Source organism: Rhamphochromis sp. 'chilingali', assembly GCF_963969265.1.
Source record: "Rhamphochromis sp. 'chilingali' genome assembly, chromosome: 15".
NCBI lineage: Eukaryota > Metazoa > Chordata > Actinopteri > Cichliformes > Cichlidae > Rhamphochromis > Rhamphochromis sp. 'chilingali'.
The window spans coordinates 36,341,476-36,366,919 of NC_137942.1; the positions used below are offsets into that span (position 1 = coordinate 36,341,476).

Below are 25,444 nucleotides of genomic sequence, written 5' to 3' on the forward strand. Positions count from 1 at the left end.
CGGAGGGAGGCTGAAACTTTCAGCTCTGTTTCTGTTTGTGATCATTTATTAATCCTTGTGGTGGTTTCTGTGGCTGTGATGAGGTCCACTATGGGCAACTGTTGAGGAGAAATGGCAAAATTAAGTCCTTTGTCTAACACTTTCTTTTCAGGTTCAGTGAGATTCCTGAAGAGGATCATTAAGGGGTCCTTTGTCCCTCTTGGGGGGACACTCTCATAGGGCTTAAATTTGGGACTTTCCACCATTTGACCTTAGAACTGAAGAAGCTTCTCGGATGAGAGGTGAAATGTCTTCAAGCAACTTAAAGAAGTCCAGAAGCTTTTCCCTCCAAGCTCCTTAGACCAGCGCTGCCCAACCCCCGGGCCACGGACTGGTACCGGGCCGCCAGAGTTGAGGCTCTGGTGTGAAATGTATGGTTTTCAGGGTTTTTATCGTTAACTCTGTTCCCCTGGGTTTTTTCCGTGTTGTAGTTGTGTCTTATTTTGAAAGAAATATGCACGCGTTACCATAGCGACCAGAGAGCATTAAGGGGCAGAGAGGAGGACGTTACTCAGTGTTGTTGACGCATTTCAGGAGGAAGCTGCTAATAAAGTTACAGAGTTACACAGTGAATTCACGTTTATTATGATATTTACAAAATACCAGAGTTTTTGTCTCGGTCGTATCATTTTGTTGTATTTATCCGCCTTAAAGGCCGGTCCGTGAAAATATTGTCTGACATTATTTGGTATTTAAAATATTTATATGGTTGTTAATGAATCTAACGCCCATAGACAGGTGACGTCACCCTGTGGTTTTTGCCGTGGCGTTTTGGAGCTGATGTTACAAGCGATGACTGGAGCTGCATGTTGTTGGTTAACAACTTGTTAAGTGATGATCACATATGTAAAATATGGACAAACAAGACGCGTTTCTATAGACGAACACGGGGATTTACTTGCTGAGAGTCCACGCAGACGTCCGTCCTCGGTTTGTTGAAATGATCCACATGAGAACAATAAATGTATCATTTCCTGCCGTGACGTACCGACACTAGTGTTTCACTGTTTCAGTAAAACTTCACACTTCGTGTGGATCCGCGCTCCCTGCCCTGTGCGCACTCCCGACGCAGGGGATGGGGGGATACCCTAGCTTGGCACGGCAGGTTAAAGGCTGTTTCTACACTCGCTTCTATAGTTACAAGGCAGACGTGTGTTGCTTGTGTATTGGACATGTTGACATAGACAGCATATTGTGAGTAAACAGTGAAACCAGTTTGTGGAGGTTCCTCCCTTCAGGTGCAATGCTGTCCGACAGGTTTATTGTTTCCTGATCGTCTCAGCGCAATAAAGTGCGCAATGAAGTGGAGTAACTATTAGCTCTGTTTTTGGTGAAACCAAGAGAAATACGTTTGTTTTTCTTCAGGAAAGCTTTGACAGATGGAACAAACTGGAGCCAAATGGAGCAGCTGTGTTGGACAGGTCAGTGTTGGAGGAGCATCTTCATACTCGGGCTTCTAACTACAAGTGTTTTCACAGGTGCTCTTGCACTTTTTCTGTGTAGCTTTGTGCTTCGACAGCCGCGTTATTGTTGCTGTGGATGAACGGACTGTCCCTCATGCAGATGGCCCACTGCTCCGTCACGTACAGACACCAACCAGGTAACCCACACCTGTCTCCTGTCACTTCATAAAAATTAGCTTTATAATTTGTGGTAATGCTTCAGTTACACAAACGTGCCTTGCAACAACAGCACGACTAGAGGAAAACCAAACTGCTCTTCTGTGAATCTGAGTAGTTTATTGCCATTAAACATCAGATGTTAAGTGAAATTAGAAGCAGCTCCTTGGTAGCAGGATTTAGAATAAATAACAATAAAAACAAATTCTATATAGCACCACTGGCTTTCCTATGAAGGAGTATTAGGGTCCCATTAAGAAAAAAGCAAAACAAAACATTGCTGTGAGAATAAAGTCAAAATTTTGAAATGTGTAGATTACAGCTGTTTCAAGACAAACTGCTGCTATACCATCTACAAACATATATATATGGTGTATATACATTCTGCTTTGTGTAGATGAGCTGGTGAAGTTGTACTTCAGAATCAGTTTTCATTACAAGGAAGTGATTTCTCTTTAAGCACATAAACACAGTGGTGATGAGCAGGGCGCCATGAGGAGGAGAAAGGCAACCACTCCTCATGCTCCATCCTACCTCTGTGTATGACCCACGTTAGGTTGATCTTTCTAGTACGCTGGGCGTTCACAGCTCACTTGGATTGTTTGTGGTACAGATTGAAAAAAGTACTGGAAACATTAGCATCACACAGTTGTTCATCCACATATACACAATACAAATGTCTCATTCCCCCACATCGCCAAGATGCTCCTCTGGAGTGAGATGTGACTGTGGTTGTCAGCATGAATCTCCAGGTAGGCTGTGCGTGAAACTAAACGTTGGTCAGCTGGAACTAACAGTCCCACAGCACCGAGCACCACAGGAAGCAGAATCCTGAAAGGATCTTTCACAGATACCTTAATACCACGCTACCATCTGAATGTTGCAGCAGAAATCAAGACTTATCACAGCAGGCAGCATTTTCTAATCTTCTGTGGTCTAATTTTGGTGAGCGTGTGTGTGAATTATACCTTCATTAGATCAGAAGTGTCAGAAATACTCAGCAACAACAACGTTATTATTAATAACAATAATTACAATTATAATTCATAATATACATTTTTAGAAGTTGATAGGGAGACTGCTACCACACTGAAAATCTCCCGCTGGCATTAAAACAGGTCCATGATGGACCTCCACAGAAAATTAGCATTCAAATGTAAATAATCCAGTTTTGTCCAGTTTCAGCCACCAGACACTCTCAGCTTTCACAGTTTGTTTTTTGTGATTTTGTGTGAAATCATAACACAATGTTGTTGCTGACGGATATTTTTTTTAACATTTACATATGTGTGTGCAAGAAAATGCCGCTTCACTGTAAATGTGTTGGAACCGATTATCAGAGATGTGAATTTGGGAGCTCCGGAAATGCACTTATAAGTACTTGTTTACTGAAGTCAAAGCTTTGTTTGTGGAGAGCACAAGAGTTTTTAAGGATTACAATTTGAATCACCATTACTAGACTAAGCACGCACAGGAATACAAGAACTAACGAAGAGCAGAAATGGACATCTGAGCTCGAAAGCAACAAGGACTTTTTGCCAAGTTACTCATCCAGCGATGGAGCAGTCAAAACCAGCTTTGTGATTTTAAACAGAATCACAGAAAACCCCAGTATCCCACTGTCTGAGGAGTGTTTGGTGGGGTCTGATGGCTGAAGCTCCCTGAGTACATTTGAGAATGCATCCCTCGCCACATGAACCATAAAAAGAGGGGTCAGAGATACTACGGGAAATCTGGAGCTTAGACAACAGACTAGAGAGTTTGACTTTTGATGTCCGTATGAGTTATGTTTTTGATTATCAGTGACAGTGAACTACACCCTGTAGGAGATCCAGTGTTGGTGGATGAGACAGAAGCTGCATCCTTCCTGTCCCGTTCACTGCTCTATAACAGCTGGGACTTTGAGCTGGTTGTGCCTGGTGATGTGGAGAGGGAGTGCATGGAAGAGATTTGCAACTACGAGGAAGCCAGAGAGATTTTTGAGGACACTGCGAAGACGGTGACTCTTCTTTGACTGTAGAACCTGTTTTTAATCTGGAGTCTTAGAATGAAAAACTATCAGTTTAATTTAACAATTATTTACACGTTTATCACCTAAATATACATGTTTTTTTTTATTTTAATATTTAAAATACAAAACCTTTTCTCTTAGTATTTGAGCAATTTGACTTAACTTATTCAAGGTGACCTCTTCATTTAATCTTCATTGGCTTCCATTTCTAGGAAAAATTTTGGAAAACGTACACCAATCAAGGTAATACTTTAGCATCACTATGCTAACCTTTTCATTTCATTGTTCAAATGTGCATACTAATGACGAATGTATTTTTTGTAGTAGTTGGGATGACACTTTCTTTTTTCCATATTGCTATTTTTTGTCGATTGTATATTTTGTATATTTTCTAATTTTGCTGTTTTATCTACGTCTTCAAACCTCCAACAGTATCACGACTGAAGTCATTGCTGTAGTGATTGGCTACAGATTGTCTGACTGAGTAACAGGAGAACTATTGAAGAAACATTTTTTGAGTGGGGTGATGATGTTTGTCTTTGAAGGTAGTGCAAACAGACTGGACGTGTCAGGTCTGGTGGCAGGGATCCTGGCTGTACTAGTGTCTGCTGTAATTGCCACGGTGCTGGGAGTGTACTGCTACAAAGCCAAGAAAAAGGGTGCACGGAGGTCTGGCCGGTACGTTTGCTCCGATGTGGATCATCTGGTAACAGAGAAATGTGGAACAAAGTGACACCCTAACCGACACCAGTAACATTTCCCAGTAATGTCTTTTAAAAACCAGTAGACCATTAAAAAAAATACAAAGTAGACAAGAAGACAATATTAATTCCTTAATCTTAATCCATAGTTTGTGCAAACTTATAATTATTTACTGTTATTTTTCCCTTAAAGGTCCAGGGGATGTGGGAAAGTAACACAAAGTGAAAAAAGGAGACATGAGGGCAGAATTGTTTATTAAAGTTTATTAATATTTTTATTAGTAATTAAACCAAAAGAGACGGACAAACCACTGTCACCTTAAAAAATGAAAGAACAAAACCCAGGTATGGCTCACTAAAAATTGAAGCAAGTCAAAAAACTTTAAATGACAGAAAAATACAGAACTCACAGTCGTAGCATGGATGCATCAGAGAGCAACTTGGGGTTAGTATCTTGTCCAAGGATATGTGGCTATGTGTCGACCAGAGAAACCAGGGCTTGAACCACCAACCTTCTGATTACTAGATGACTTGCTCTACCGCCTGAGCCACAGTCACCCCATCAAGGCTCACTGGGACTAGAACTCTCCTTTTTTGGACCTAAGTACTTTTGCTTTAATGGTGAGTAGAGTCAGCTGTACCAGAATCACAGCAAAGATTTCTGGCACAACTTCACCTGCTTCCAAGGTGCATGGAGAAGATGAAAGAATTTACAAAGCAGGAACTCCAGCAACACTTAAGGGAAGATGAACAACTTTAATAATTGACCAACGCGTTTCGGCTTGTGGCCTTCATCAGGGTCACAAGCTGAAACACGTCGGTCACTTATTAAAGTTGTTCATCTTCCATCCAGAATCAGAAAACTTTATTGATCACTAAGGAAATGATGTAGGTTACAGTTGCTCCAAGACACTAACAGACTAAAAAATTAAACAATACAATTTGTCACAGATTTTACAAATTTAAGAAACAGCACTAATTTATGCAAATCACTCAGTTATACCTATAAAGATTAGGAATAGGTGGCACCTAAGGCAGGGCACATGCTTAGTGTCTGACCTCACAGATGTGCTTCAGGAAAAATGGTCGAAACCTCCTGAACCTTCTCTGGAAAACCTTCCCAGAAGAGTTGAAGCTGTTATAGCTGCTAACGGTGGGCCGACATCATATTAAACCCATGGATTAGAAATGGGATATCAGCCCAGTTTACATGACCAAATACAGGCAGACGACTAAATACTTTTGGCAATATAGTGTATAAACATTTTCACGTTTTTATGTTTGTTTATTAGCAATACAGCAACTAAAGGGGTTTAAAATTGGCGTGTTGTGCTGTGTGCTGTTCCAGACCTCCAGTACAAATTGCAGTAGATGGGCATACATCAGCTCCGGAGACGGTGCCCCTAGGTGGGATCACTGCACCAGGTCTGCCTAGCTACAACGATGCCCTGAACCACAGTGGGCAGCACGATGCTCCACCACCACCATATTCAGGGTAAGTGGAAGGCAAAGCGTGCACACACAAGGAGCACTGGAAAGACTGACTACCAAGAGTACTAAGACATTCTGGTGAGAGAAGCACAACACATGTTGTGTATTTATACACGGGAAGGTGACTAATTGGAAACAGGTGTAACAAATTCAACACAAGTGAAACTGATTGAGTAAAGACACAATTACAAAGAAGGGAAAGCAAGCAGGTTGCAGATGAGTGTTTAATTTAACTGTCAAATGTACTCATGTTTGCAGTAAATGAAATGGCATACAAATTTGAAATATTTGTATAGATATTGGCACTCGGATCCCAGGCAATGTCTAAATAACTTTGGTCCACTTATCTAGAAGATGAAGAACATGGAACCATCCATATATGCACTACACTGATTATAGTATGATAATCAATGACAATCATGATGCGAGAAAGTCTATATGAGTGGTGTAAAGTGGTGTATGCAGTGGTGCTTGCAAGTGTATGGTATGTGTTGTATGTGCACATCGAAAATGAAATGATACTTCAAACAATACCAAATGTGTGTGATGGCATGAAGAAAGCAATCACACATTCAATTCAATTCAATCCAATTTTATTTATACAGCTCAAAATCACAACAACAGTCATATTGTGCAGTAGATCGTACAATAATACATAGAGAAAAACCCAAAAATCATATGACCCCCTATGAGCAAGCACTTTGGCGACAGTGGGAAGGAAAAACTCCCTTTTAACAGGAAGAAACCTCCGGCAGAACCAGGCTCAGGGAGGGGCGGGGCCATCTGCTGTGATTGGTTGGGGTGAGAGAAGGAAGACAGGATAAAGACATGCTGTGGAAGAGAGACAGAGGTTAATAACAGATATGATTCAATGCAGAGAGGTCTGTTAACACATAGTGAGTGAGAAAGGTGACTGGAAAGGAAAAACTCAATGCATCATGGGAATCCCCAGCAGCCTACGTCTATTGCAGCATAACTAAGGGAGGATTCAGGGTCACCTGGTCCAGCCCTAACTATATGCTTTAGCAAAAAGGAAAGTTTTAAGCCTAATCTTGAAAGTAGAGATAGTGTCTGTCTCCTGAATCCAAACTGGAAGCTGGTTCCACAGAAGAGGGGCCTGAAAACTGAAGGCTCTGCCTCCCATTCTACTTTTAAATACTCTAGGAACAACAAGTAGGCCTGCAGAGCGAGAGCGAAGTGCTCTAATAGGGTGATATGGTACTACAAGGTCATTAAGATAAGATGGGGCCTGATTATTTAAGACCTTGTATGTGAGGAGCAGGATTTTGAATTCTGGATTTAACAGGAAGCCAAAACAGGAGAAATCTGCTCTCTCTTTCTAGTCCCTGTCAGGACTCTTGCTGCAGCATTTTGGATCAGCTGAAGGCTTTTCAGGGAGTTTTTAGGACTTCCTGATAATAATGAATTACAGTCGTCCAGCCTGGAAGTAATAAATGCATGAACTAGTTTTTCAGCGTCACTCTGAGACAGGATATTTCTAACTTTAGAGATGTTGCACAAATAGTTCAGTTCTCTTATTTGCTTTCAAACTAACTGCACCCCCGTCTTTCTAAAAACCTGTGCCTTTTTTTTAATAGGAACGGAAACAGCTGGACGTTCATTGATCATGCTGCTATTCACAAAGTTTTTCTTCCTGTCTTTGACCACAGGGGTGCGCCGTCGGTATCTGCTGATCCAGGTGACAATGAATGAAAGCCCTGCAGGTCACTGTGTGATAACCTTGACACTGATGGTTTGGGGAAAATTTCTGGTTGTTTTTTAAAATATACATATTTTCCTTAGGAGTGCAGTTCAAAGACAGTCCCAAAGTGGACCGTAGCTAATCATTTGTCACTAGTCTGATCACTTAAGACTTCGTTTTTGTGCTGTGTTTGTGCATTTGTGTTCAAGAAAAACCAAGATGCATTTTATATAATAAATCATGTAACAATTTCACATGCCTCCAGTCATTGTATAACTTGTTGTGACTTGCAAAGCCAGCAAATAAGCATGCAAGTAGTAGATTAAATTAGAATCACGAGGAAGTTCTTCTGGACATGTTTGCAGCCTTTGTGCTGTTTGTCATAGAAAGGTAAAACTGCTGTAGAAGCTTAGTTTTTGTTTTGTGTTTACAATGGTCTACAGCACACTGCGAAGGCGTGCATGCGTGTAAGAGAGAAGGCGATCACGCCAGCCAAGTCATTCTTCTTAAAAATGGCGTCATGTGAACAAAACGCAAAAAGAGCGAGTAAGCTGCAGCTATCGGAGCAGCGTGAATATAATTTCTCTTACTAAAGCTGCGACGTGGAGCATCTGTTCGGCTTAACACGAGAGACAATAGACAGTTAAATATACGGGGAGAGGAGGGGGGAGGAGGTGCTCCTGTCCGCCGCGGCTCCCCACACCGCCCCCGATCCCCGCTCAGTCTACAGGCTTGTCAAGCAGAGGAATAAACAGAATCGGGCGCTGGGAAGTGAAGATATCCCTCCCTCCCCCTCACTATCTGTGCATCTTCATCCAGCTCTTTCTTTCATGGAGAGGAATTATCCCGCTTCGGGCTTCGGAGATCTGGGGACTGGGACGGGATGGAGTTACGAGAGATCGGCCAAAGCAAGGTAAGCTTCGGTGGCCGAAGCATGGGGAGCGCTGTTTTCTGACTGCCGGTAAGCTTAAGAGGCTCTGACAATGCCGTGGCATAGCGCTGACTGCGCCGAGTATTTAGCCCGGCTGCACGGCCACCAGTCTCGGGTACAGCCAGCCGTCATTTCATTGGGGGGGAAGGTTAACAGTGATGCGAAGACGGACAGGGGTGAACCGCGGGTTGGTAGAGGACGGTTTCGTTATTGAACAAACCAAAACAGTCCCCCCACATACACACACATGTATGAGTACATCAGTGTTCATCACTGCATTGTCTCCGCTGCACACGAACACAAGCATGACAGCCACGGTCACCGGGCATAGTCCACACATGAAAGCGTGTATGCAAACGAAACACTGTGCCAAACACAGCGCAGTCATGGATACACGAGCCTTTATTCAGTGAAACTAACGCACTATTACCAGTTCTCTGTAAAAGAGACACTAATTCATTAACAATAGAACTCAGTGCGGTTGTTTGACTACAACACACAGGCTGGCAGCTACTATTAAGCTGACATTAGCCGCTATCATTAGGCATCTTGAGCATTACCCAGTGTCTGACAGCACATTTCTCCGGAGCAGACAGCCTGTCCCCGTCACATTACCAACCTGCCCAATAAGGCGGTGACTTCAATCGTAAATAAGAAAAAGCAAAGAAATTCCGCTGCAGGCGGTGATCAGCTGATTCCTTATATGGCTGTGCTGTTGTATAAAACACGGTCTTATTAAAGTTAGCAAGCTCCTGTTAGCCTAGCTGCACATTAGTGGTTGCCTTGGCAACAACAACAGTCTCAGAGCGCTTCTCTGTTAGCAACGGCTCTTATTAAGTCTGGCAGTATGACTGTGATTCCAATAGATTAGTTACAGATTTATAAAAACAAGGCAAAGACTGATTCTTATGCCATCATGTGTATAATATTTGTCTTCATATTTTAAATGTAACGACATGAAGTCAGAAGTAAAGTCTTGGTCAGATGTTCATGTAATAACGTACACATGTACACAGCAGCCTTTCAGTGTCTCGCAGTGTAAACATTACATCAGACAACTCTTGTTCCCAGTGTCTTTTCAGTGAATCCCTTCAGTGAAATTAAAAAAAATCACTCTCCGTTGAAAAGCACTTATTCTTGATTCCCCCGAGATGCTGCATTTGACTCCTCTCAGTGTTAGTCTCCTCCTGGGACTAGAGTGAAATGGGTGCATGCAGCACCTCCTTGTTTGCCTGCCACTCATAATAGACACGTAATAAGACATCTGTTGACTGGAGCTCATGACTAATGTTTCTTCACTAGTCTGTAAATGGTAAATGGACTGCTTCTTATAGAGCATAATAGACACATTTTTACTCTGAGCATACAACTAATTCATTCACCCAAGAACTTTTTCTAACATTCATACACATTCACACTCCAAAGGATGCATTGCCCAAGGACACTTGACATGCAGATTGGTGGAGCCTGGGATCGAACCACCAACCTTCCAGTTAGTAGCTGACCTGCTCTACCACCTGAGTTACAGCCACCCACCCCGCAAGTCTGTATTGGGCTGAGCTGTGTTTTAGCTCAGTGAGATGAGCAGCCGTTCTGAGACTGGGAGGCTGGAGTTCAAATCCCGCTTATGGCAACATTTCTTTCAGTTCACAGTTAAACTTTTTAAACTATTTTCAGCACAAATCCCAGCTTTTTCAGCTGTTTTCAGCAAAAACCTCTTTCCAGCAAAAATTCTGCTGATTCACCTCTTTTCAGCAGAATTTTAAATCTGGGACTCTCCACCATTTGACCCTTAGAACTGAAGAAGCTTCTCGGATGAGAGGTGAAACGTCTTCAAGCAACTCAAAGAAGTCCAGACGCTTTTCTTTCCAAGCTCCTTAGTCTCTCATTCCTTATATCAAGACTGGAGATCACACTACTGATTTCAGTTCATTTAATATGTGAGTGCACAGATTCATTCTCAACTGGACATAAACGATGATCAAAGGTTGTATATACTGTATGATGAAGTCATCCAATCCCAGCCTCCAACACAGTGCGCTGAATCTTAGCTTTGAATGTCCAGTATATTCCAATCAGTGCAATTTCAGCATTCACTGAACCTACAGTATCTACACCTGTGTGGCAAATGTCTGGTAAAGACACAGATAATGAAATTTAATTATTAATACAATATACATCATGAAAAATGAAAGCTGAAATTGATTCAGTTTAGTACTTTTCTCTGTGTGCTCTGTGATTATATTCAGCACTTTCCACTTCTCCCCCAAAACATGCCTTCCTTCTAAAGTTGTCATTTCAAGAATATTTTCTGTGTTGAGCTGTGCATGACTTGATGTTTGTCACACGAGTCACGGTCATCCTAGTGGGCCCTGGTACTGTCATTATTATGTTCTCTGCAGACAGTTTTGGCTGATGCATATTTGTGCCATGATACGCTGTGTCCAGGCAGGAATTGGACCCAAATGCCTGTGTCTGCCACCGGCTCACTCCTTGGTGGCTGCTTATCGGGGCCTGGAGCCTGGGGCTCGCTCGGGCACCTTCGGAGGTGGGGTGCCCCCAGCCTCTCGGCCTGGGGCTCGGTCACTCAGGCACGGCTGGCTGCCAGCGGAGCTCACGGGCGCGTCACTGCAACTCCCCCTGGCTTCTGCTCCGCGGCTGCTGAGTGAGCCCTCATCTGGGACTCTCCTCAGCTCTTTCTGGGACAGTGGCGCGGCTGCCCCTCTGTTGGTCTCCTTGGTCTCTTGTGTTCTGGGGGCCTCTGGATGTCTGGAGTTTTGATCTCCTCCATACCTGCTTCATGCCCTGGAGGACGGGGCTGTGGCCCCCCCACACCCTCTAGCAGATCATTACATGAAGGAACCTTTTAAAAAACAAAAAACAAGCGCGTCCATGCTCACAGGTGTACACACGGGTGATCACACCCACAAACTACACCCTTTTTGGCTCCTACCTCAAAGCACACTGTGTTCTGTTGATCTTACGTGCTGCACAATAATGTTTAATATTTAGTATTTACTGTTACATTCCCATAGATCATCGTGATGTTGTTTATTGTATTGCTCTCTTTTTCTTCTTTCTTTCTCAACAGGTGATCCAGGTGATTGATAGATGCATTTTTTGTCTGCTTATTTTGTTGGTTTTTGTTTTTTGCCCTTTATCCCCATCCCTCTTCCCCGCTGTTTTTCTTTCCCTTTCTTTCTCCCCTTTGTTTTCCCCACTCAAGTCTGTCCCGTATTTAACAAGTGGAATAAAAAAAAAGGTGAATCAAATAGACCATTACGGCAAGGCCGGGATGGTCCATTTGGTAAAGTAAATCCGTTGGGCATCTTTCTTCGCCTTTAGACAATAATTCTGATGCAAAAGAACCAAACGGGACAGGCAAGAAAAAAAAAAAAAAGGAATTGGACCCAAATGCAAGCTCACGGAGCTGGGAAATACTAATTCGGAGAGACACAGGGAAAGTCACACAGTTTGAGGAAGGACGTGACACAGAACTGAGGGAGACACAGACATAAATACACAGAAGGATAACGAGGGACGTGGGAGCACATGGGGAGCACAGGTGACACTGATAATCTTAATGAGACAGGGCAGGCGCAAACACAACGTGACGTACACTGACGGGAGACTATCAAAGTAAAACAGGAAGTACACAGAGACACAGACAGGAAGGGAAGAGAGAACACAGGGAGAGCACAGACATAGCAGGCTGGGGAAAACACAAGGAGGAGAAATGAGGCATGGGAACTCACAGATACACGGAGGGGGGACACAGGGGGTAAGGAAACGAGGGGCAATCTAATATGCAACATCTAAACAGAATAACCTAGTGACTCAGCTACGCTCCAATCCCTCCATATTGTGGCCAATCAGATGCCAGGATATAGGATAATATCATTATGTGAAAAACAGAGAGGGTGAGAGACGCGACAGTCAAGTGGAGCGTGCGTCTGTCCTCTCAGTGAATGAGTGAGACAGTAGACAGCGGTGAGGAGGGCTGTGCGAGAGCAAAAACACATAAATGTGCCTGACACCCGTAAACGAAGCAGCAGCTGGCTGCAGTTTAAAGACTTTTTTTGTCTCTGTCTTGGTCTCGATACCCTCTGGTCTTGGTATTGTCCTGGTCTTGGTTTAGGCGGTCTTGACTACAGGTCTAAAGTGAAGACATGGCTGTGCATTGCAAAGTCATTAATTGCACATGAGTTCCAGCGCGTCATGGACTAAAGTAAAACAGTATGTTGGATGTGCCACGCAATGCTCAATTACTTTGGTGGGAACTAGTGTGTTAGTGCAGTTAGCTCGTTAACGTGTTGGCCGTCCAGCCCCACGCACGGGGCGATCAGGGGTAGCTCGTTAACGGAGATTTGCCGTGTTGTGGCGTTAACGTCATTTCAACGAGATTTACGCTGACAGCACTAGTGGGAACACAACGAATATGACTGCACATTTACTCCGACATCATCCTAGTGCAAAGACAAAAACAACAAGCATGCTACTAACTTTAGCCGAGTCATTTAGACAGCTGTTAGCACATGATTCTCCTTATGCTGCTGAGAATATAGCCCAGAAGAAGCAGATAGTATAGCTTTTATTTTGGAAAGAGACATTTCTCTGTAATAAACTCTCTTTTCCAAAGATGCATGATTCCTCAATCAGATACAGGGCTTGCAATATCGCTAGCCCGACGTCCCGGGGCTAGTGATTTTTCCAGTCGGGCTACCAAAATCTATCTCTTCCCTGCCCGTCGGCCTATCGTAGGAAGGAAAAATATATGTCAATGCTTTTGCATTCTTTCGGAAATGTAGCTGGGTAATTATGTCATTGGCATCGGTGAGCCACTGTCAATATGTGACATATTGAAGTCGCGTTTGAATTTGCGCTTGTTTTTTTGCTTTCACTTTGCAATCGCGTGAACTGTGTATAGAGAGCGACAGCACTGATCTGTGAGTGATGATAATTTGCGCACCAATTCCTCTGACATCTCTTATTAATCGTTAGCTTACTATGCAAACATGACAAGTGAAATCTCCTGCAGCTTAAACATGTGAGAGGTTGATCGCGCAGAGAATCGCTGAGCGTTATGTGAGTGCGTGTGTAAAAGCAGCAGGATATATATTTTAGTTCTGCTGAGCCAAATAAGACAGGTCAGGGTGAAGAAGTGACAGCCAAAGAAAAGCTTACCACAAAACGGAGAAGTTATGACAAATCAGACTACAAGGTAGACCCTACAATAATACATAGAGAAAAAAGAAGAAAAATGTTTTGATTTTCTTCACTGACCTGGGTGACACTTTTAGAGAATTGACCCTGTAGCGAGATCTGGTCAGCAGCAAGTGGCTAAATTCCAACGATTCAAAGGGAATTGCAATTCCCGGTGTAGAATTTCGACCAGAGACAAGAGGATGTCGCCAATGTCTTCACCGGGTGGTGATGTTGTTTTCGGGGAGTCTTCTGGGCAATTTCTCTGAACATGGTGTCTCGTTCTTGGAAAGAGGAACTCTGTGCCTTCTTAACATCGAAGCACTAGTCAGTGTATTCCTGGAGAGCATCCAAATTGTCCTCGCTGGCCTTCAGAGTGTTGGAAATGATTATGCAGATGTGTTATCTGTCAATTGTTTGGTGTATTTTAAGCTTCAAAAATATGTGTTTAATTCTGAGCCACCATTCATTTTTTCCCCCACCATGTCTCTGCTTACTCTGGATGGCATTATATTGGGCTCCAGTAATACTTTGTGGAGTCTTCCTGTTTTTATCTTGGTAATTCTTGTTCACTGTGTCTTATGTTTAGTTTTACTTCAGCGACACAAGGACACGTACACATACACAGTGTTGCGGAGTTGGAGATGTTTCATTTAGAGCTTTCTTTAGTGTGATTACTGGTGCAGCTTTTCTGCTATCCAACTCCTGGGACGGCTTTCCCTCCTGTGCCACTGACTTCCTGATAAAGGGAGTGTCTGATTGTCCGATCACCACCAGCTGCCCTGCCAGCCTTTGAGTTTATCTTTTGTCTTCCAAGCCCTGCATTTGGGTCCAGATCCTGCCTGCCACACAATGGTACCATGACTGGTGTCCTCTGTTAAGAGTATTCAAGTACTAAGACTGAGCTTGAAATGAAAACAGTTTTCTGTGATCCAAGCTCTCCAATCTGTTAATGAACTTTGTTTTTCCAAACTAGCTGTGTTTTGTGTTCACAGCCTGGTGACTGTGAAAACGAGCTGGGTATCTTTGAGTCCAACATGAAAATTCAGGCTTTATTTTCTAAGCCAGTCTGTGTTAATTCTGAGTTTTGTTAAAAACTGTTTTCTGCTCCTGAGCTGGCGAAATCAGAGACTGTTTCTCTGTGTTGGGGTCTCGATAAAAACTGTACCTCAACTGGTATCTCCAGCGACCTCCAAGTGTACTTGGAGTATCCCGTTTGCTTGAGTTGGCTGCATGTCCTGCTCCAGCACCCTTGAGTATCTTGAGTATCCTGCATCCTCAGAGTGTCCCGAGTATCCAGAGCCCACGTTGCCAGAACCTGTGGTTTCAACACTGCCAGAGCACAAGGATTTGCGCCTCAATGACAGGCCATTTACCAAGATTCTGGAGGGGTTCTGCCTCCTCCATCATCACCACACTCCTTCCAAATCATCTGTTTCCTTGTCGCCGTCATCAGCTGCCAGCTAAGGCACGGTGCCCCATCACCTCTGCTGATGTCAGTCCCTAGCCAAGCCTCCAGAGGGTCTTCTTTGACATAGTTCCTGGTCTCCAGAGGTCCTGGACCAGAGGGTCTCTTATGATGCAGTTGCTCGACCATCAGATGAGTTCCACCTCAGCCTCTCCTCTCTGGTCTATCCTCCTGAGGGGTCCCATCTTTGGTGCTGGCCTCTTTCACACTGCCCGCCAGCCAAGCCTTCTGAGGGGGTCCATCTCTGCTGTTGCCAGTGTCCCGTCTGGCTTCCACTTTCACTGGCCTCCTAAGCATCCCCTTCACTCCTGGGGCACCCTGTGAGGATCCAGCTTCCTGTCAACCTCAGACTTCAGACGTTTTGTCAAGATAGTGTAGATAGTTTGTCTACTTTACTTGAAGAACTTCTGAAAGGGAAGACTTTGCTGAAAGGAAGTCTTCAGTAAGATCTCCGATCTGTGCCACACAAGTTGATGGCTGAAAAGTTTGCTACATGTTTCGTAGTAGACTGGAAGGTACGGGAATAGTTGACTCACCCTTTTAATCTTATTTGCCTTTCTATTGTTTTGTATATATTCCTCTAGACTGTATATATTGCTTTTGTTGGCTATTTATTTTTGATGTCTTTTTAAAAAAATATTATTCTTGCACCGTTGGTGTGGAGCACCTATAATTTTGTTATACATGTACAGTCACATTAAAGGGCTATTCTATTCTATTCTTTGTTATCATTACCATTATTTTTTGTTCTTCTGATTTTTTTTAAAGATAAACACTGTGTGGATTTGTTGACTGTGTAGTAGGCCTCATGGGTGGGCAGGTAGGGATGGGAACATTCTTTGTACAACAACTTTCATATAGCCATTCTGAATACCTGGTCCATGCTTGAATTACTTATAAGCTTGCAATTCGTTATTACCAAACTATTTAAAAAGCCCCCTGAAAAGTATTTTGAAGAAGACATTTTGAAATGAAGAAATTTTATATTTCGAGAATATACTTTTTTTTTTAAAGTATATTATATATACAGATTAAATGTAGCAATTTTATGAATTTTACTGATGTAATCAAATGTTTTGGTGTACAACAATAGAATCAAATTAAACTGTTAATACACTTATACTTGTCATGTCATGAATATTATTGGGGTCTTTACTAAAACAAACAAACAAACAAACAAACAGTAATTTCATTCACATTACTTGTTAGTTTTCCTAAAAGTAATGCAGCATGTTACTGAATTTCTCACTGGAGAAAGTAGTGTACTTATTACATTACTTATTACATTACTTTCACGTTATTTTGTAAGATAACCTGCAGTGCATTATCACATAATAGACCTTTTTCACATTTTTTTTTTTATCGGAAGTTGCTCATAACAAGCAGCAGGACATCCTAATATGTAGTGATAAGTAGATAGTAGATTTCTTCTTTGCAGGTCAGAAGAAATGGCACCGTGTAAATATCAAAGTTTTGCAGCATGCCAGGCTGTTCTTGTTGTACACAAAAACAGCCCTACTTATCTTTTCATTCATTCCTGGTTGGGACAGCCGTTAAGAAGAAATAGATACAAGTGATCAGAAGACAGGAGGTGCTGAATTTGCACTTATGCAATAGACATAAATGCAATAAGCAATGAAGATTATTTCAGTGGCTGCACAATCAGTTGTCAAAAAAGCAGTGTTGTCCCAAGCCTTTTCTCTTAAAAAAGTTCTACTCCACCACTGAAAAGCAGTCATTATATGAAATGACGAATAAACGTCAATCTGCGTCATCTTAGCCTGGTGAAGGTAGCGATATGGCTGCTACTGCTGTGAAGCTGGATCATGACTGCGTGATACACCCATCCGCTGGTAAGCTTTTGCCTCATGGATATTAGGTTGTTCAATGTGTATGGTAATGTTATATGTACTGTTAAATAATTTACTGTTAAATGCCTCTCAGCCCAAACAACAACTCATCTGTTACATAACTTGTTCACAAAATTCACGTAGCAGTATCTAGCAGTACGTTTGTAACTAGCCTGTTCGGAGTCTTCCATGTTAATTAGGTAATATGCATGCACTCACAGATTTTAATCAATCCACATACATATTTCAGTGACATTCACTTGTCAAGTATTGTAAATATGTTATCTTAGTAGTATTTTAGGATCTTTATCTTGCAATATAAAGTGCCTTGAAGCAACTGTTGGGATTTGGCGCTAGCTGAAAAAAACAAACAAACCCAAACTGAATTGAAGTGAATTATCAGTTTCATCAGTTTACTGCATTGTAACAGCTGCTTTCTAGCTGTTGGGGATTCTGGGAGTGGAATCTGCAGGCATGTTGTTAACGAGATGTTTTGGTTATGATTGCTCTTCTGTGGTCTGTTCACAGGTAGTGGAAATATGCCAAGACTATTATTTTATTGTATTTAATTTCTTTATCTCCACAGGTGCGGATGAGGCTGGGAATCTAAGACCTGGAAACCAGGTTGGAAGACGTAGTTCTGCCATCTCCTGCCCTGTTCAGCCAATAGTATGCATCAGATGGACAAATAAAACTCTGCACTAAATTTCCATCCAAGTGTCTTTAGGATCTTTTGCATAATCTACTTCTCAACTAGTGTACTGGACCAAAACAAAGAAGGTAGGTGAGAAAGCCTGCCTGACCCTAACCCTTCCCCAAAGCATAACATGAACCGATGAGTTTCTGATATACTCCATGAAGGGTACTGCTGATATTAAGGAGCAACTCCTTGCTTACATGTTTAAACTGTGCATTGCCACAGTCAGGAGAAATACCATTACCTGGGCCAATTATCTTTGCATTGTGTTCATTCTCACTTCATATCTAGAGAAGCAGGGAAAAAGTCAAGCCCGCCATGTCCCTGAAATTCTAGGTGTGCCAATGTCAGGTTCATGTTGGACTGCACAGAGATCACCCTGGAGACAACCTCTTCCCTGACCTTACAGTGACGAGCATTCTTTAATTTACAAAAACAGGACAACATTGAAATGGCTGATTGTAGTGTCTTTAGCAAATAACCACATGGGAAAAGGTGAGAGGTTATAAAGGCAAGAGCTTAGTTCAATTTAGTGCAAAGTACAAATGCATGAGTGTGTTATAATAGTACAGGTCTAAGTTAGCCTTCAATTCAACAATAAATACTTCATCAAACTCTTTCCACAGTTAAGCTTGTTTCGGGTATCAGTGACAAGGTTGTGTCATACCAGTCCTATAATTGCCGTTCTGGCCTGAACTCGCCAGTAGTGGTCAAGTAGAGGATCCAAATGCAAACTCTTGGAGACAAAGGCAGACTGACATAATATATACACAGGAGGGTGATTACGTGAGTGGAGTCAGCTAGGAGTTAGACAAAACGACAGATGGGAAGCAAACTGAACATAAAGCACACATGACAAGAGACTATCAAAATAAAACAGCAAACAGAAACACTGACAGACTAAGAAACATAAGCTTGACACAGACAACAGGTAAACAAAGAAAGAGATGACGGACTTGGAAGATACGAAATGACAAAATACAGAGGTCACTGTAAGAGGACAGGAGGGAGACACTAAAGCAGTGGTTCTTAAGCTGGGTTCGATCGAACCCTAGGGGTTCGGTGAGTCGGTCTCAGGGGTTCGGCAGAGCCTCCGCTGTGACATGCACGGCTCATTTTGCGCACCAGTAAAAAGCATGAATGTCTTGAATTTGAAAAAAATCATATTTTATTTTTCACTAAAGAGGGGTTCAGTGGCTGCATGAAACTGGTGGGGTTCAGTACCTCCAACTAGGGCTGGGCCATATTATACCGTTCACGGTAATACCGGTATAATGTTAGGCAACGATAGGAAAATGAAATATCGCGATAGAATGGGAGTAAAACGCGCATGCGCAGTGCCTTTGTTTTCATACGCACATGGCCGATTGTTGAGTGAAACAGATGAACCAGAATTGGTTTGTAAAAATGGTGCAACTTCAGTGATGTGGAACTGGTTTGGTGTTTGTCCGTCAGATACACAACAAAGCACATTTTTTTGCAGAACATGCAAGCGGCCGTTGTTATTGTCGTATTTGTCGGACTAAGATGCTCTTAAATCTGGGAGTAATCTGGGTCCTAAACTCCGTATGCTTCAGGTCAAACAACACTGCAGCATCACTTAGAGTTAAAAACTGTCTAAATTCTTTCATCTTTAATAAAACGATCAGCATTGCTGCTTTACCAGGTGTAACTATAAAGTTTAACTTCCAGGCATCCATGAAAACAAAAGTTATTACATTTAACGGAGTTAGAAGTTAGCAGGAAGCTAGCGGAAGTTAGCTCGCTAGTTTCGCTAGTTACCTAAGCATGATATAGCATGTTCTGACTGAGAGATTTCTGAAAAAATTCAAACGTACAGCTCTGCTATCACTTCCAACATAAATGAAGACAGGAAACTAAACAGCAGTGACGTTTGTAGGGTTACTGAAGTTGGGCTAGCTGGTATATAATGATGTGCTACGTGATCGCTAGCGACACAGCTATGTTAGCATAACATAAACAGTGAAGCTGGAGGACGAACACTAACACTTTTCCACTTATAAAAGTTAACGTGAAGGTTCTTCATGGTTAGAGACAAATGCAATCGCATGGCAGGATACTGTAAACGGACCAAACTTCAGTCAGGAGAACAACTGAGATAATCCATCCACAATACGAGGTTAGTCATTAATATACTGCAACAACATGGGAATAGAGCAGCTGCCAGAGAATTCAACATTAATGAATCAATGGTACAGAAGTGGAGGAAGCAAGAAGAATGAGTTTAATAAAGTTTGATTTATCTGACTGCTTTGTTTCGCTTAATGTGCCTTATAATCCCGTGCACCTTATGGTGCGAAAAATACGTACTGCACACTGCAGTTTAATGTTGCAAAGCACCTCTTTTTAACTTCAGTGGATATTATACATAGTTATGCTCAGGATATGTCAGCCCATTTCTACTGGAAATGCCTTTTGGTTAAACTTTCAGCAAGGAATTTGCATTTGCACTGTTACATTTTTATAAAGCTTTAATGTACATAAAAACCAGCTTCTTGTTTAAGTGAAAATAAATGGAAGGTTGTCTTTTTGCGCTAGTAATGTTGTGGAGTTGTATTTTGTCTCGCATCAATTATATCGTCGGTTATATCGTTATCGCAAATTTTCAAATATATATCGTGATAAATATTTTTGGCCATATCGCCCTGCTCTACCTCCAACAAGGTTAAGAACCACTGCGCTAAAGGGAACTGATAAATGTAAGACATTTAAACTAGACATACATAATACACAGCGAAAACAATATGGAATAAGCATAACTCATAAACACAGGGAAACCAAGGTATAAAACTAAAACCAAGGAACATAAATAATTTTTTCAAAACTCAGAACAATAAAGAATTAACAAGGTTTAAAAGCTCTAAACACAAAGCAGTGGGTCAAAGACCCAGAACCATGACAGTAGTCCTTGTGTGAATGGCACAGAGTGGCATAGCCATTCTGTATGTTGACGTGAGCTTCCTGGACACGTCATGTTTTAAATACTGCTCTTCACCTCAACAAGCCCAAACAGAGGCGACTATAAAGGAATTTAACACGCTAAAGCTGGTGGGCCTGAATGTCACACCAGAAGGTCTGAATTAGAGCCCAGGGCAAAGACACTGAGCAAGTCTAATCAAACAAATTTATTCCCATTTTAAAAAATTAAACAATAAAACAAATGTTCTTTTAAAACTAAAATCCAACACAAACCCTCAATAAAATTGTCCTGAAAAACCCCTGGCCTGGCTAATCTCCATAGGAGCCCTCACCACCAATAGGGCTGCAGCCAGCGAATGACAAACAGTACTCACAGACACAGGTACAGGTTTACCTCTGCCCTGGTGTCGATCGTTGTTTCCCACTGCTCGATGGCCGTGCCGTGTTGGTGGACCCATCTTCACGCAAGCCTTTTCACCTGGTGATCAGGCAGCATGTCCTTCTCTCTCTCTCACCTGGCTTATACGTGCTCCTACTTTCTAGAGTCTGGGCCCTCATCCCTTTTTTGTGCTCGGACAGTTTTTTTAACAGGTCCTTTCAGCAGCTGATAGGCCACCTCAGGGCACACCCACACCTCAACAGGTGTTAACCAGTTTGTCCGTTGTCCACCCAGTCCACAGTGGATTAAAACACTACAAAACAAATATTAAAAATACAAATCATGCAAATAAAATCAAAACGCACATCTCAGCAGCTGGGGTCTTTACTGCAGAATCCTGCTCCTCATACCCCTTGTGGCAACAGCATAGCTCCTGAAAATGACTGGAAGTCAGCCATGCTTTGCGTTGCTGTGCCCATACAAGACATACAGACTGCTGCCTGGTTCCCTTCTGAATTTCCCAGGACATTTGTAGTCAAACTTGAAGGGAGTAGAGAAGCATAAACAGATGTAAACTTGGGCAAAATGGACCTCTGAAAAAGTGCTGCATCAAAGAAAAGTCTGGGAACTGTGGAGCCATGTGGTACAGGATGAGGTCACTGGACATATGGATGGACAGTGGTACATCATGGGGGAACCACGTGGGACAGTCCCAGGATGAGACAGAATCAGTTCCTTCTCAGACTGGCTTAATTTGGCTCCAGATACCATCATCTCAGGGTCAGAAATCTGTCCTAGAACAAAAGAGTGAAGACATATACAAGGCATATGTAGTTCATATTTAGTTACTGATCACACAGAGGGAATGTTCTAACACTTCACACACACACACACACACACACACACACACACACACACACACACACACACACACACACACACACACACACACACACACACACACACACACACACAATAGTGAAAATATTAAACATTACTAGTGGTTAGTCACAACCATATGAACCTCTTTAAACAATAATGAAGCTTATGATTAAGTTCAATAAGGAAGATCTGTAATCACTCATCTACCTGCTTTCCTGGGTGTTTGACTGCTTTTTGGTTTACACCTCTACTGCTTTCCCACACTGTCGATCTCAATACTGACATCATCACTCTGGTCCAATCATCAATCAAACTCGCTTTGCAAGGTTTAAATCTGGGCTCCGCACATTCTCCCCTTCAAACACCTCAGCCAGAGCTCTACTCAAGCCTCTATCTTCTTCGTCTCAAACAACAGCGTTCTTGACTCCGGAGGGTCCTGTACTAAATCACTGCTGGGATTCCGTCTAAATGAATTTCTCAATCTGAATAAATCACATTAAATTCTTCCAAGTGATCTTTCCTTATTGAATTAAATGCCTTTTACAGTGTAAACCTCAGACTGTTTTTGGCCACTGTTTGGTTTTTGCACCATAAACTCACCGACAGGTTCAGGATGGATTTTATTAAAAAGTGAAGAAAAAAGCAGGTAGTCTCCAATCCATTGTAGCTGTAGGTATGCATGTGTTCCTCAGTAATGCTGACATTCTAATTGTAAATTGTAACTATCATTGTTAGAATTTTATTCTGATATGTTTTAACCTTGCCAACCTGTGTTCTTAGTCAGTGTCATCTTTGTAAGCCACTTGTGCAAGGTGGAGGTGGTGAAACACATGGAACTGGGAATAATGTACGATCTGCTACAGGAGTGCAACTATGTGGTCGCGAAACCCGTTAATGGGTACACAGCTTCATGACATGTGACATCAAGGCAAGTAGTCTGAAGTCATTAAGGCCGGAAGGGATGGCTTTCTTTGGTGCTAGCACTAAGCATGATGTCTTCCGTAGCGTTGGTACCTTTTCCAGCAGCAGACTCGGGGTTCAGTACTAAACCTATTGAAAACCTATTGTTGCATATTAAATACGCGATGCTCGACTGGGTTGCTATGACAATAACTATGTACATTAGGTGGTACTTGATTGTAATAGAAAACCAGTCGATCTAAGTCGAGTCGTGGTGAGCCGTGGTGAGTCGATCCGAGTAAGAACTAATAAAGAAGGGGCTATACAGAGGTGTTGACAGGACCAGGTTGTGATCTCATCTACCTAGTGGGGAGAAGGGTAGTGGCTCTGTATGGATCCTGCATGTTTACATACACAAGGTCCAGATATTTACTTATAATTATGACACATTAACAATTGTAGTTGCATGTCTTAGTGCTCCTTGTACACTGCACAACTTGGATCTCACGCTTATCTTAGTTGTAGCTATGTGGCAGCATAGCTAGAATCAAACAACATTTATAAACTTTAAAAAAAAATTGAAATGCAACAATGTGATAGTGACTGGATGCTATAATTGTACTTCAGGCACACATTCAGCTGCCACCCCAGTACAGACTGCAGGGCTGTTTAAACTTAGGTAATGGAAACAACATCTTTATCTTTTTAGACAAAGCAGTGTGATCATGACTGGGTACACCTCGGCCAGACTAGAGTCACTGTGGCTCCCTCTGACCATTGTCAGCGGAGATCAAAGACACTACAAACTCCTGTACCTGCTGCTGTACTAGTCCACGAAGTGTTGTAATGAAACGTGCCAAAATAAATGACATAAAACGACTTCACGTCTGATGGACTTTTATTTTTACCATTCATAATGAAATAACAAGGTAGAGCATGTCCACAAGTGTCCCAGGAGGAAGGAAACTGAATTCCTCAGAAGGAAGGATAATTTTGGGTCTTATATAAAACTCTGGGTCAGGACCGGGACAAAGTCTCTTTTACACTGCTGGAATTGCAGCCACTGGAAAACAGAGCACACATCAGTCAATAAAAATTATTCACTGAAATCTGCCAACATACTAAAGTGCATAATATTTAGTGTTTAAACAAATCCAACTTAAAGTTTCAGAGCTGTTTGATCACTTTGAAATAAACAGCAACACAGAGAGTGCACTCAGCTGAAATGATTAACTTGAAATAAAATGCGTATTTTTATTATTATTATTTTTTTAAATTGACATTTAGGAATCACTGTACAATACCATCAACTTCAACAATTTGTCACTACATGTATTTTTCTTTTTTCTGTATTTAAACAACTAAAATATCCATACAAAAGGAATGAAAAAAGAAAAGAAAGAAAGAAAGAAAGAAAGAAAATAGAAAAAGAAGCAAAGCAAAAAGCAAGTAGGGAGTGTGTTTTTGTTTCCATTAATATAACTAATATTTCCTCTAGTGTTCTAGTAGTTAACACCGTCAAAATCAAAAACTGGCCTGTGTTTTCTAATATAGTCCATCCATTTCTTCCATCATGATACAAACAGGTCCCTCTTGTAGTTCACATCTGCTGTCATTTTCTCCATCCTGTAAATGTCCACTGTGATGTTCATCCACGTGTTCATAGTTGGGCTCTCTGAAGAAAGCCATTTTTTTGTGATGGCTTTTTTTTCCTGCTGCCAGTAAAATATTAAACAAGTATTTATCGTTCTTTGTCCATCCTTCTGGCATAAGTCCAAAACATAGTTTTACTTTCCAAAAGTAATTATCTTCCAAATGTCTCGTGTATCGCTGCATGTATTCCCTTCCAATAAGTTTTAATAACATGACAGTCCCAGAAAATATGATAGTGATTTGCATTTGTATTTCCACAATTTCTCCAGCAAGCGGGAGGGTTACCTTCATAGTGAGATTTTTGGTGAGGTGTAATAAAATATCTTATCAGGCATTTCCACCCAAATTCCCGCCAGCTCTGTGAGCTGCTACATTTCCATTGATATGCCCATATTGTTGTCCATTCTTCCTCCTTTATCTCTATTCCTCCCTCCATTTTCCATTTTGTTTTAATATATAAAGTCAAGTGTAATTTCATATTTGTCAATCCTTTATAGAGGTCACCTATAATACCTCTGTTTTTATTTGAACTGCCCTTTTAAATACGTCTAGCAGCTGTTTACTTAGTTCAGCCTTAGCTTTTATCTTTTTGTTCACAAAATGCCTCATCTGTAGACATCTATAAAAATCCTGTGTTTCTGGTGAATATTTATCTTTCATTTTATCAAAACTAATTAGTCTGCCTTCCTCCATTACCACACATAAAGCTGTTAATCCTTTATATGTCCAATCTTTGAATCTGGTGTCCAATTTATTTGGAGCGAAATGTGTGTCATATGCACACCACTTAAGAACTGCTATATCCTCTTCTAGTTCATATTCTTTTATTACTGTTTCCCAAATTTTAAAAGTCAACTTGATCCATGGATTTTGAATAGTTTTTATTTAATCTTGCAGGCTGCTGTCTGCTATAATAGCTTGTATGGGGATGGAGGTCAGACTCTCCTCAATAACTTTCCATTGAGCATCGTATGAAGGA

General features: G+C 41.7%; 2 protein-coding genes across 5 annotated transcripts in view; both read left to right on the plus strand.

Moving 5' to 3' along the window:
- Window positions 1–1,277: 1,277 nt before the first annotated feature.
- On the plus strand, window positions 1,278–7,817 carry prrg2 (proline rich Gla (G-carboxyglutamic acid) 2). The gene is made up of 8 exons (XM_080906553.1): window positions 1,278–1,296; window positions 1,405–1,460; window positions 1,543–1,639; window positions 3,485–3,657; window positions 3,882–3,912; window positions 4,215–4,347; window positions 5,719–5,865; window positions 7,532–7,817. Exons 2-8 carry the CDS (start codon window positions 1,419–1,421, stop codon window positions 7,572–7,574), a joined length of 666 nt encoding a protein of 221 aa, XP_080762679.1. The 5' UTR covers window positions 1,278–1,296; window positions 1,405–1,418; the 3' UTR covers window positions 7,575–7,817.
- A 155-nt stretch (window positions 7,818–7,972) lies between these two features.
- Window positions 7,973–25,444, plus strand: part of prr12b (proline rich 12b) — a 64,247-nt gene continuing 46,775 nt past the window's right edge. For all 4 annotated transcript variants that reach the window (XR_013974557.1, XM_080906540.1, XM_080906541.1 and 1 more), the window contains exon 1: window positions 7,973–8,476. Coding sequence is in view for 3 of the 4 variants with exons in the window: in XM_080906540.1 (XP_080762666.1) it covers window positions 8,394–8,476 (83 nt within the window). In the remaining variant the exon portion in view is untranslated. The remainder of the gene's footprint in view (window positions 8,477–25,444) is intronic.

Excerpts from the sequence above, each read along its gene's own strand:
- prrg2 (XM_080906553.1), top strand. The coding sequence starts at position 1,419 with ATGGAACAAACTGGAGCCAAATGGAGCAGCTGTGTTGGACAG. Across the intron at positions 1,640-3,484 it reads CACGTACAGACACCAACCAG|GAGATCCAGTGTTGGTGGAT; the intron begins GTAACCCACACC and ends TACACCCTGTAG. Across the intron at positions 4,348-5,718 it reads GGTGCACGGAGGTCTGGCCG|ACCTCCAGTACAAATTGCAG; the intron begins GTACGTTTGCTC and ends GTGCTGTTCCAG.